The sequence below is a fragment of the Mirounga angustirostris genome, unplaced genomic scaffold, assembly GCF_029215605.1.
Source record: "Mirounga angustirostris isolate CCGP_5_RB_7025 unplaced genomic scaffold, mMirAng1.0.hap1 SCAF_3, whole genome shotgun sequence".
NCBI lineage: Eukaryota > Metazoa > Chordata > Mammalia > Carnivora > Phocidae > Mirounga > Mirounga angustirostris.
Window position 1 is genome coordinate 163,329,910 of NW_026991711.1, and position 13,060 is coordinate 163,342,969.

Below are 13,060 nucleotides of genomic sequence, written 5' to 3' on the forward strand. Positions count from 1 at the left end.
CATGATAATAAGAGCCTGCCACAAACCAATCTATTCACATAAATAAGATGACTTAAATGGATACATTTCCAAAACTTAATTCAATAATAAATTGATAGCCTGGATAGTCTTATCTATTAGAGAAATTGAATTTATACTTTAAAAACCTTCCAGGGTGCGTGGGTGGCTCAGTCATTAAGCGTCTGCCTTCGGCTCAGGTCATGATCCCAGGGTCCTGGGATCGAGTCCCGCATCGGGCTCCTTGCTCAGTGGAAGCCTGCTTCTCCCTCTGACCCTCCCCCCTCTCATGTGCTCTCTCTCATTCTCTCTCTCTCAAATAAAATCTTTAAAAAAAAAAAAAAGTTATTCTAATGGAACAAGAAAATACTGTTGGTTACCAGCTTCTTTCCTTTTCTGCATGATTTTATTGGGTCAGATTTTTAAAATTATTTAAATATATGATTCAGTGCTATTATTTATTGCTGTTTCAGGAGTTTTTTGTGGAACCATTTAATAGAAAAGCCCGCCAAGAGAACTTGAGGTATAATAATACACTTAAACAACTTAGCAATCAACAGTTAATCACTCTGAGACGCTGGAAGGCAGTACAGCTCTATCTTACATCTGAAAGGGGACCTTGGGCTGAAAGGTAGGAGGATATTATTTATTAAATACCCTTTCTTCTTTAGAACTCTTGCCTAGAACTTTTTGAGCCAGTGACCTCTCCCATCCAATTTTTAAAACATTCAACTTACAAAAAAATAGCTTTTAATTAATTTGGTTGTCTTTTTGTGAATTACAGATCTGGAATGTTTAGAGCTTTGTATATATGTTTTTCACCATGGAATTGTTTCCCTTCCTTTTACCGTGTGATGTAGAATTAAGTCTTTTTTTTTTTTTTAATTTATTTTTATTTAAATTTTAGTTAGTGAACATACAGTGCAATATTGGTTTCTAAAGTAGAATTCAGTCTTGAATCTGTCTTCCTGATACTGCCTCTTTGAGCTAGAGTTAGTGATGTTATGTGTTTCAGTATTTTACAGTTTATTTACTTGATCCTAAATCACTTATGTTTTGCTGAATTATAATAATATGTATATAATAATGTAATATATAGCACACATATTACACCCCTTTTATTGTGGTAAAATACACATAATATAAACTTTACCATTTTAGCCATTTAAAAATATACAATTTAGTAACATTAAGTACATTCATAATGTGCAATCATTACCACTGTCCAGCTTTAGAACATTTTCATTACTGCAAAAAGAAACCCTGGACCCATTTGGCAGTCATTCTCTATTCCTTTATGCAGCTCCTGGCAACCACCAATCCATTTTCTGTCTCAATGAATTTGCCTATTCTTGATATTTATATAAATGGAGTCATACAATATGTGGCCTTAACCCTTTCACTTAGCATTATGTTTTCATTATATTGTGGCATGTATCAGTACTTCTTTTTTAAAGGCCACATAATATTCCATTGTGTGGATATACCACATTTTGTCTATTCATTCATCAGATGATAGACGTTTGGGTTGTTTTCTTTATGGCTATTGTAAATAGTACTGCTATGAACATTTGTGAACAAGTGTTTGTTTCAACATGTTTTTTCCATTCTTTTTTTTTTTTTTTTTAAGATTTTATTTATTTGAGAGAGAGAGCATGAATGGGGTGAGGGGCAGAGGGAAAAGCAGGCTCTACCCTGAGCAGGGAGCCTGATGCGGGGCCTCGACTCCAGGATCATGACCTGAGCCAAAGGCAGACACTTAACCGACTGAGCCACCCAGGCACCCCTCAACATCTGTTTTGTAATTCTTTTAAGTATATACCTACAAGCAAAATTGCTAGGTCATGTGATAATCCAGTGTCTAACTTACTGAGGAATTGCCAGTTCCACAGCAACTGCAGCATTTAACATTCCCATTAGCATTGTTTGCAGGTTCTAGTTTCTCCACAACCTTACCAGTACTTGTAAAATTTTTCCAGTTTTTTTATTATGACCATCCTAGTGGATGTGAAGTGGTATCTTATGATTTTGATTTGTATTTCCTAATGACAAGTGATGTTGAGTATCTTTTCACATACTTGTTGGCCATTTGTATATCTTTTTTGAAGAAATGTCTATTCAAGTTCTTTGCTCACTTTTAAATTAGATTGTTTGACATTTTGTGGTTCAGTTTTAAGAGTTCTTTTTCTCAGTAATAGACCCTTATCAGATACATGATTTGTAAATATGTAGATTGTCTTTTCGCTTTCTTGATAGTAGCCTTTGGTATACAAAAATTTTTTAATTTCAAAGTCCAGTTTACCTCTTTTTTTCTTTTGTTGTTTATGTTTTTGGTGTAATATCTAAGAAACCATTCCCAAATCCAAGTTCACAGACTTACTCCTGTCTTTTCTTCTAAGAGTTTTAGCTCTTATGTTTAGATCAATTATATTCTCTTTATTTGTAGTAAAGTTATTTTATTTTGAACACCGTATTAGAATAAATTCATTGTATAGCTAGTTAAGAACTTCCATTGAACAGTTGAAGAGTAAAAGATATCAGCTGTAAGTGTGAAGATTTATGTTCAATTCTTATTTCTGATACCTGTAAACACCTTGGCATATCAGGCAAATAATTTAGCCTTCTTAGGGTTCTTCATGTATAAACTGCAGCTATGCATATCCACACTGGTTTTCTTTTAGGGTCGTTTGGGTCAAATGACATGATGAATGTGACTGTTTTTATAAAATGGTGCTAAACAAATGTAAAATTCTTGATACTTTCTTACTCTATTTCATTCAACCAATCTTTGTAACTTCAAGCTAAGTAATTTTACTTGTTTACTTATGAAAATTCATAGGAAACAAAATCCAATTCACTGGAAACTAGCTAATGTAGAAAATTATTCCCGCATGAGACTTAAATTGGTGCCAAATTATAACTTCAAAACTCATGAAGACGCTAGTGCTCTCAGAGATAATCTAGGTGAGTTCCGATGCCTGTTTAATTATTTGTTGAAGATAGTGAGGGTATTGGTGGGTTGGTTATTGTTTTTATTAATTGTTTTGAAATTGCTTACTCATGAAGGAAGGGTGACACTTTATAATTATTTCGTTTTCAAAATGTTAAGATACTATTTACAAAGCTTTGTTGTACAGAAATTAGTTGACATTTAAATGGTTGTATATGTTAAATTCTGTTACCTTTGGCCTAAATCTAAGATGACTTCCTATATTGATTAATTGTAATTTTTCAAAGAAAAACATAATTTACAATCATAAAATTATACTGTAATTTATGTGCCACTAGTGCACTGTCTCTTGTATCCATTATGGTACATTGAAACAGTGGTTCTTTTCCCTTAGTCTTCTGCTTACCAAGACTGAGGCTAATGTTAGATATATTTAGAATTCTTAGCAATCCTTTAGATCTTTGTTTTATAACCTGTTCTTTTTAGACCCTTAGTATCTTAGATGGGTTAATACCTTTTTCTAGAGAAAAGTGCAAAAACACATAGCTTAGCAGTATTTCAAAACAGATTTTGAAGAGTCTCTACAACTCTTTAGGAAACCCTGCCTTTCTAACCATCTGAGTACATATCTCCCTTTTTGAAGACAGGTCTGTGAAATACCCAAAATATTGATTGTTGAATCATTGGCAGTCATGTGTATACTAAATTGCTTTATCATAGCCACCTTCAATGACTAAGTTTTAGATGAAATTCAAGTACGAATTTTTAAATCTTTTTAAAGTTGCATTAATATATTGGCCAATACAGATGCCATAAATTAATCAAGAGTGCTACTATCTGTGATGCCTGCCATTTACAGTCTTACATCCTAAAATAAATCCGACACAGTAACTCATTTCCCTTAATGCAAAATAATGGCCCTACCCATGAAAGAAACTCTAACTTTAAGAGTATCTTATAAAGGAAGTCACTTGCATATAACTTGTTCTCCCTCTATGTATTTACTCCTTGAAATTTGACTACGCTTATCACTCAGCACATATCTTTGTTGAATGACTTGAATCTAATAATACTTAAAGAATAGTGTCCCCTATTTTTTCTTCTTTTTTACCAAGAAATCCCCCCCAGGAAATTTCCTGTTCCTGTTCCTCTCCTCACCCCTTTATACAGGTACACACATATAATTTTATGTCCCTTCCTCTTGGTTTTAATTAAGTCTAGGAAAACTCATGTTCTTCCGTTTTTTCATCTCTCAGTTTTTCTCCTTACCTAGTTTTCAAATATACCCCAAGTATAATAGTGACAATAAGATAGTACAAAAGAAACAAAAATTCATACATTTTAAAGTGAAATTGGAAATAGTACAAAACTAGTGGCATCAATCTCTAAAACTCTTTAAGTTTCCCTGAAGTATACTTCAGAATTAGCTGTAAAATGTTCTACCTACCTGAAAATACTTACAGACAAAAATAAGTAGAAAATTATTCCTGCATGAGACTTAAATTGGTGCCAAATTATAACTTCAAAACTCATGAAGACGCTACTGCTTTTATTTTATTTGTAGTAAAATTATTTTATTTTGAATACTGTATTAGAATAAATTCATTGTATAGCTAGTTAAGAACTTCCATTGAACAAAGAGTACAAGATATCAGCTCCTTATTTTTGTCTGTATTTTCATCACCTGCCAGAATTCATGGTATTTTAAAAATATTTTCTTATTTTGTTTTGTTTCACATACCCCAGTATGGCTTTGCAAGCATCCCATTGCATATGTACAGAATAGTTTTTACATTGTGGGCTAAATTACAAAGTTAACCATTATCTGTAACATTTTTGATGTGAAATTCATTGTGAATTAAACAAGTGATTTGTGAAGTATCTTTTGGAACACAACCACTTAAAAATTATGGAATTTAAATAGTCAAAAAGTGTATTCTTAAATATATCATTAAAAATATTTGGTTTTAGGGCGCCTGAGTGGCTCAGTCGTTAAGCGTCTGCCTTCAGCTTGGGTCATGATCCCAGGGTCCTGGGATTGAGCCCCACCCACATCAGGCTCCCTGAACAGCGGGGCGTCTGCTTCTCCCTCTCCCACCGCCCCTGCTTGTGTTCCTGCTCTCGCTGTCTCTCTCTCTGTCAAATAAATAAAATCTTTTAAAAAAATTTTTTTTAATTTGTTTTAGAGGAAAAAAAAATTTTTTTTTTCGGTTTTAGAGAAATTTTTTTGCCCAAACTTCTTCATTAGAAATACTCTTTCCTGAGTGTTTGCAACAACTTATTTTTAGTCCTTACACTGTTTCTATTGTCTCTGAACTTTGGTAGTAATTCTCCTCTATAAGTATACATTTTTTTCTAGCACTGGTGCTTAACCTCCTAGTTTTCTTCCAATTTTTAGTCTTCTTTTCTTGGTCACCTTTTAAGTGATGATGTTCCTAAATCCATTCCTAGCCATCTTGCCTTTTACCTATGCTTTCTGTGAAGTGGTGGTTTCATGACTTCACCATACATATACGAAATAATGCTTTCTCACCTGTATTTCTAATTCTTTTTTTTTTTTTTTTTTAGGGAACAGTTCCTTTATTTATTTATTTTTTCACCTTTAAGATGTTTTTTTTTTTATTCTTACGTTAATCCCCTACATTACATCATTAGTTTTGGATGTAGTGTTCCATGATTCATTGTTTATGCATAACACCCAGTGCTCCATGCAGAATGTGCCCTCCTCAATACCCACCACCAGGCTAACCCATCCTCCCACCCCCCTCCCCTCTAGAACCCTCAGTTTGTTTTTCAGAGTCCATCGTCTCTCATGGTTCATCTACCCCTCCGATTTCCCCCGCTTCATTCTTCCCCTCCTGCTACCTTCTTCTCTCTTTTTTTTTTTTAACATATATTGCATTATTTGTTTCAGAGGTACAGATCTGAGATTCAACAGTCTTGCACAATTCACAGCGCTTACCAGAGCACATACCCTCCCCAGTGTCTATCACCCAGTCACCCCATCCCTCCCACCCCACCCCCCACTCCAGCAACCCTCAGTTTGTTTCCTGAGATTAAGAATTCCTCATATCAGTGAGATCATATGATATATGTCTTTCTCTGTTTGACTTATTTCGCTCAGCATAATACCCTCCAGTTCCATCCACGTCGTTGCAAATGGCAAGATCTCATTCCTTTTGATGGCTGCATAATATTCCATTGTATATATATACCACATCTTCTTTATCCATTCATCTGTTGATGGACATCTTGGCTCTTTCCACAGTTTGGCTATTGTGGACATGGCTGCTATAAACATCGGGGTGCATGTACCCTTTCGGATCCCTACTTTTGTATCTTTGGGGTAAATACCCAGTAGTGCAATTGCTGGATCATATGGTAGCTCTATTTTCAACTTTTTGAGGAACCTCCATACTGTTTCCCAGAGTGGCTGCACCAGCTTGCATTCCCACCAACAGTGTAGGAGGGTTCCCCTTTCTCCGCATCCCCGCGAACATCTGTCGTTTCCTGACTTGTTAATTTTAGCCCTTCTGACTGGTGTGAGGTGGTATCTCATTGAGGTTTTGATTTGGATTTCCCTGATGCCGAGCGATATTGAGCACTTTTTCATGTGTCTGTTGGCCATTTGGATGTCTTCTTTGGAAAAATGTCTGTTCATGTCTTCTGCCCATTTCTTGATTGGATTCTTTGTTCTTTGGGTGTTGAGTTTGATGAGTTCTTTATAGATTTTGGATACTAGCCCTTTATCTGATATGTCATTTGTAAATATCTTCTCCCATTCTGTCGGTTGTCTTTTGGTTTTGTTGACCGTTTCCTTTGCTTTGCAAAAGCTTTTTATCTTGATGAAGTCCCAATAGTTCATTTTTGCTCTTGCTTCCCTTGCCTTTGGCGATGTTTCTAGGAAGAAGTTGCTGCGGCTGAGGTCAAAGAGGCTGCTGCCTGTGTTCTCCTTTAGGATTTTGATGGACTCCTGTCTCACATTGAGGTCTTTCAACCATTTGGAGTCTATTTTTGTGTGTGGTGTACGGAAATGGTCCAGTTTCATTCTTCTGCATGTGGCTATCCAATTTTCCCAACACCATTTGTTGAAGAGACTCTTTTTTCCATTGGACATTCTTTCCTGCTTTGTCAAAGATGAGTTGACCCTAGAGTTGAGGGTCCATTTCTGGGCTCTCTATTCTGTTCCATTGATCTATGTGTCTGTTTTTGTGCCAGTAGCATGCTGTCTTGATGATGACCGCTTTGTAATAGAGCTGGAAGTCCGGAATTGTGATGTCACCAGCTTTGCTTTTCTTTTTCAACATTCCTCTGGCTATGCGGGGTCTTTTCTGGTTCCATACAAATTTTAGGATTATTTGTTCCATTTCTTTGAAAAAAGTGGATGGTATTTTGATGGGGATTGCATTGAATATGTAGATTGTTCTAGGTAGCATTGACATCTTCACAATATTTGTTCTTCCAATCCATGAGCATGGAACGTTTTTCCATTTCTTTGGTCTTCCTCCATTTCTTTCATGAGTATTTTATAGTTTTCTGAGTCCAGATCCTTTGTCTCTTTGGTTAGATTTATTCCTAGGTATCTTACGGTTTGGGGTGCAATTGTAAATGGGATCGACTCCTTCATTTCTCTTTCTTCTGTCTTGTTGTTGGTGTATAGGAATGCCACTGATTTCTATGGATTGATTTTCTATCCTGCCACTTTACTGAATTCCTGTATGAGTTCTAGCAGTTTTGGGGTGGAGTCTTTGGGGTTTTCCACATAAAGTATCATATCATCTGCAAAGAGTGAGAGTTTGACTTCTTCTTTGCCGATTTGGATGTCTTTGATTTCTTTTTGTTGTCTGATTGCTGTGGCTAGGACTTCCAATACTATGTTGAATAGCAGTGGTGATAGTGGACATCCCTGCCGTGTTCTTGACCTTAGGGGGAAAGCTCTCAGTTTTTCCCCATTGAGAATGATATTCGCTGTAGGTTTTTCATAGATGGCTTTTATGATATTGAGATATATACCCTCTATGCTATACTCTGAAGAGTTTTGATCAAGAAAGGATGCTGTACTTTGTCAAAAGCTTTTTCTGCATCTATTGAGAGGATCATATGATTCTTGTTCTTTCTTTTGTTAATGTGTTGTATCACATTGATTGATTTGCGGATGTTGAACCAATCTTGCAGCCCAGGGATAAATCCCACTTGGTCATGGTGAATAATCCTTTTAATGTACTGTTGGATCCTATTGGCTAGTATTTTGGTGAGAATTTTTGCATCCATGTTCATCAGGGATATTGGTCTGTAATTCTCCTTTTTGATGGGGTCTTTGTCTGGTTTGGGGATCAAGGTAATGCTGGCCTCATAAAATGAGTTTGGAAGTTTTCCTTCCATTTCTATTTTTTTGGAACAGTTTCAGAAGAATAGGTATTAATTCTTCTTGAAATGTTTGGTAGAATTCCTCTGGGAAGCCATCTGGCCCTGGACTTTTATTTTTTGGGAGATTTTTGATAACTGCTTCAATTTCCTTAGTGGTTATAGGTCTGTTCAGGTTTTCTATTTCTTCCTGGTTCAGTTTTAGTAGTTGATACATCTCTAGGAATGCATCCATTTCTTCCAGGTTATCTGATTTGCTGGCATAGAGTTGTTCATAATATGTTCTTATCATTGTTTGTATTTCTTTGGTGTTGGTTGTGATCTCTCCTCTTTCATTCATGATTTTGTTTATTTGGATCCTTTCTCTTTTCTTTTTGATAAGTCTGGCCAGGGGTTTATCAATCTTGTTAATTCTTTCAAAGAACCAGCTCCTAGTTTCATTGATCTGTTCTACTATTCTTTTAGTTTCTATTTCATTGATTTCTGCTCTGATCTTTATTATTTCTCTTCTCCTGCTGGGTTTAGGCTTTATTTGCTGTTCTTTCTCCAGCTCCTTTAGGTGTAGGGTTAGGTTGTGTACTTGAGACCTTTCTTGTTTCTTGAGAAAGGCTTGTATTGCTATATACTTTCCTCTTAGGACTGCCTTTGCTGCATCCCAAAGATTTTGAATAGTTGTGTTTTCATTTTCATTGGTTTCCATGTATTTTTTAAATTCTTTAATTTTCTGTTTGACCCATTCATTTTTCAGTAGGATGCTCTTTAGCCTCCATGTATTTGAGTTCTTTCCGACTTTCCTCTTGTGATTGAGTTCTAGTTTCAAAGCATTGTGGTCTGAAAATAGGCAGGGAATGATCCCAGTCTTTTGGTACCGGTTGAGACCTGATTTATGACCTAGGATATGATCTATTCTGGAGAATGTTCCATGGGGACTAGAGAAGAATGTGTATTCCATTGCTTTGGATGGAATGTTCTGAATATGTCTGTGAAGTCCATTTGGTCCAGTGTGTCATTTAAAGTCTTTATTTCCTTGTTGATCTTTTGCTTAGATGATCTGTCCATTTCAGTGAGGGGGGTGTTAAAGTCCCCCACTATTATTGTATTGTTGTCGATGTGTTTCTTTGCTTTTGTTATTAATTGCCTTATATAATTGGCTGCTCCCATGTTAGGGGCATAGATATTTACAATTGTTAGATCTTCTTGTTGGATAGACCCTTTAAGTAGGATATAATGTCCTTCCTCATCTCTTATTACAGTCTTTGGTTTAAAATCTAATTTGTCTGATATAAGGATTGCCACCCCAGCTTTCTTTTGGTGTCCATTAGCATGGTAAATGGTTTTCCACCCCCTCACTTTCAATCTGGGGGTGTCTTTGGTTCTAAAATGAGTCTCTTGCAGACAGCATATCGATGGGTCTTGTTTTTTAATCCAGTCTGATAGCCTGTGTCTTTTGATTGGGGCATTTAGCCCTTTTACATTCAGGGTAACTATTGAAAGATAGGAATTTAGTGCCATTGTATTGCCTGTAAGGTGACTGTTACCGTATATTGTCTGTGTTCCTTTCTGGTCTATGTTGCTTTTAGGGTCTCTCTTTGCTTTGAGGACCCCTTTCAAGATTTCCTGTAGGGCTGGTTTTGTGTTTGCAAATTCCTTTAGTTTTTGTTTGTCCTGGAAGCTTTTTATCTCTCCTTCAATTTTCAATGACAGCCTAGCTGGATATAGTATTCTTGGCTGCAGATTTTTCTCATTTAGTGCTCTGAATATATCCTGCCAGTCCTTTCTGGCCTGCCAGGTCTCTGTGGATAGGTCTGTTGCCAGTCTAATGTTTCTACCATTGTAGGTTACATATCTCTTCTCCCGAGCTGCTTTCAGGATTTTCTCTTTGTCTATGAGACTCGTAAGTTTTACTATTAGATGTCGGGGTGTTGACCTATTTTTATTGATTTTGAGAGGGGTTCTCTGTGCTTCCTGGATTTTGATGCCTGTTTCCTTGCCCAAATTAGGGAAGTTCTCTGCTATAATTTGCTCCATTATACCTTCTGCCCCCCTCTCTCTTTCTTCTTCTTCTGGGATCGCAATTATTCTAATGTTGTTTCGTCTTATGGTATCGCTTATCTCTCGAATTCTGCCCTCGTGATCCAGTAGTTGTTAATCTCTCTTTTTCTCAGCTTCTTTATTTTCCATCATTTGGTCTTCTATATTACTGATTCTCTCTTCTGCCTCATTTATCCTAGCAATTAGCGCCCCCATTTTTGATTGCACCTCATTAATAGCCTTTTTTATTTCGACTTGGTTAGATTTTAGTTCTTTTATTTCTCCAGAAAGGGTTTCTCTAATAACTTCCATATTTTTTTCAAGCCCAGCTAGTATCTTTAAAGTGATGATTCTGAACTCTAGATCTGACATCGTACTAATGTCCGTATTGAGTAGGTCCCTGGCAGTCGGTACTACCTCTTGTTCTTTTTGTTGAGGTGATTTTTTCCGTCTTGTCATTTTGTGCAGAGGAGAATAGATTAATGAGAGAACAAAATGCTAGCAGAGTAACAACGTCCCCAGAAAATATACTCTAAACAAATCAGAAAAGACCTGAAGCAGTGGAAAAAGAAACGGAAAGAGAGAAAAAAGAAAAAGAAAAAAAAGATAAAGATAAAAACAAACAAAAACAAACAAAACAAAACAACAACAAAAAAAAACCAGAATGTGATCAAATATGATCAGGCTGGTATATAGATCAGTGCCACACACTAGATTTGGGGTGTATTTTGGTCTGTTAGAAGAAAGTGCCTCCCAAAATTTTAAAGAAAGAAAAACATATATGTACAAAAATAAGGGTTGATATGATGAAGGGATGGAATATGACTGTAAAGATGGAAATTATAAAAAAATTTTATAAAAGGAATTGATAAGAAGTTGTTTGAAAAAAGAAAGAAGAGGATTTAAAAAAAGAAAAAAGAAAAAAAAAGGGAGAGATGTGATCAGGCAGGGGAGTAGAAAAAACCATATACTAGAGATTTAGGGTATATTTTAATCTGTTAGAAGAAACTATCTCAAAATTTTAAAGAGAGAACAACTTATATATATATGCCAAAAATACGGGTAACTACTATGAAGGGATAGAATATGACTCTAAAAATGAAAAATAAAAATGTTTTTTAAAAAAAGGGATTGATAAGATGTTGGTTGAAAAAGGGAAAAAGAAAAATTGAAAAAGAAAAAAAAAGAAAAAAAAAACAGGTAAAAAAAATTAACTTTGGGGGCGCCTGGGTGGCTCAGCCGGTTAAGCGTCTGCCTTCGGCTCAGGTCATGATCCTGGGGTCCTGGGATCGAGCCCCACATCGGGCTCCCTGCTCTGCAGGAAGCCTGCTTCTCCCTCTGCCACTCCCCCTGCTCGTGTTCCCTCTCTCGCTGTCTCTCTCTCTCTGTCAAATAAATAAATAAAATCTTTAAAAAAAAAAAAAAAAAAAAATTAACTTTGAAATACTAAAGAATCATGGTAAAAAAGCCATGAATTCTATGTGCAGTATTCCCCTAACGCTGGAGTTCTGCCGTTCTCATTGATCGGTAAACTTGGTCTTGGCTGGCTGTTCTCGCTGATCTTCTGGGGAGGGGCCTCTTGCCATGGTTCCCAAATGTCTTTGCCAGAGGCGGAATTGCCCTGCCCTTGCCCCCTCCCGGCTAAGTAATCTGCTCGGGTTTGCTCTCCGGAGCTTTTGTTTCCTGTGAGCTTTCTGTACAGCTTTGGAGGCGGAGAGTGAAAATGGCGGCCTCCCAATCTCTGCCCCGGAGGAGCCGAGAACTCGGGGCCCTGCTTCTCAGTGAGCCCCCAGAGAAAAGCCGTCAGTCACTCCCGTCTCCCCAGTCTCCGAGACCGCACTCCGTGCTCACCCGGCCTGTGACTGCGTGTTTCTATCTCTGGCACCCGACCCGGGTGGAGTCTTCAAACCCAGCAGATCACTGCGGTGCACTCCCGCGTGGCTCCTCCCGGGGGAGGAAGGTGCGTCTCCCCGGATCTGCCGCTTGTTGGGTCCCTGCTGGAGGAGCAGTGGCCCGAATGTGCCGCGGATCATGGTTTATGGCAACCCTGAGCTGAGAGCCCGCGCCTGGGCTCCGCCTCTGCAGCCGGCTTCCCTGCTCCGTTACCTGGGAGCTCTGCCGCACTCAGGCACCCCCGGTCTTTCTGTGACCCCGAGGGTCCTGAGACCACACTGTCCCGGAGGGTTCCACCCCCCGCTTAGCCACCAGAGTGACGTCCCTCAGCAGAGCAGACTTTTAAAAGTTCGATTTTGTGCTCCGTGGTTCTATCACTTGCCAGAAGCGGCCGACGGAGGCCCCTCCCCTGCCGTCTATCCTCCCGAATATCGCCTCGGATTCACTTCTCCACACATCCTACCTTCCAGAAAGTGGTCGCTTTTCTGATGAGAGTTGTTGCTATTCTTTTCTTTGATCTCCTGTTGAGTTTGTAGGTGTTCAGAATGGTTTGATCCCTATCCAGCTGAATTCCTGAGAGGAGACGAAATCCAGGTTTCCTACTCCTCCGCCATCTTGCTCCGCCCCCCCCCCCCATTTCTAATTCTTACCTGCCTTTTGAACTTTACACTGTTTCTAATTTCTAATTGCGTGTCTGTCTGTTGGGATACCTCTTCCACAGAGGCTTCCATATAAAATTTCTGAAACTGAATTCATTATCTTTTCTAATTTGTCTACTCCTCACCCTAGACTGCTTTTCTTGTATCTTGGGTTGTAGTTTTATTT

At 37.7% G+C, this 13,060-nt stretch overlaps 1 protein-coding gene across 3 annotated transcripts in view; it reads left to right on the forward strand.

Moving 5' to 3' along the window:
• NBEAL1 (neurobeachin like 1) overlaps window positions 1-13,060 on the forward strand; it is a 188,150-nt gene that overhangs the window by 103,993 nt on the left and 71,097 nt on the right. For all 3 annotated transcript variants that reach the window (XM_045868178.3, XM_064586933.1, XM_064586934.1), the window contains 2 exons: window positions 471-628; window positions 2,837-2,961. In XM_045868178.3, the coding sequence (XP_045724134.1) occupies window positions 471-628; window positions 2,837-2,961 (283 nt within the window). The remainder of the gene's footprint in view (window positions 1-470; window positions 629-2,836; window positions 2,962-13,060) is intronic.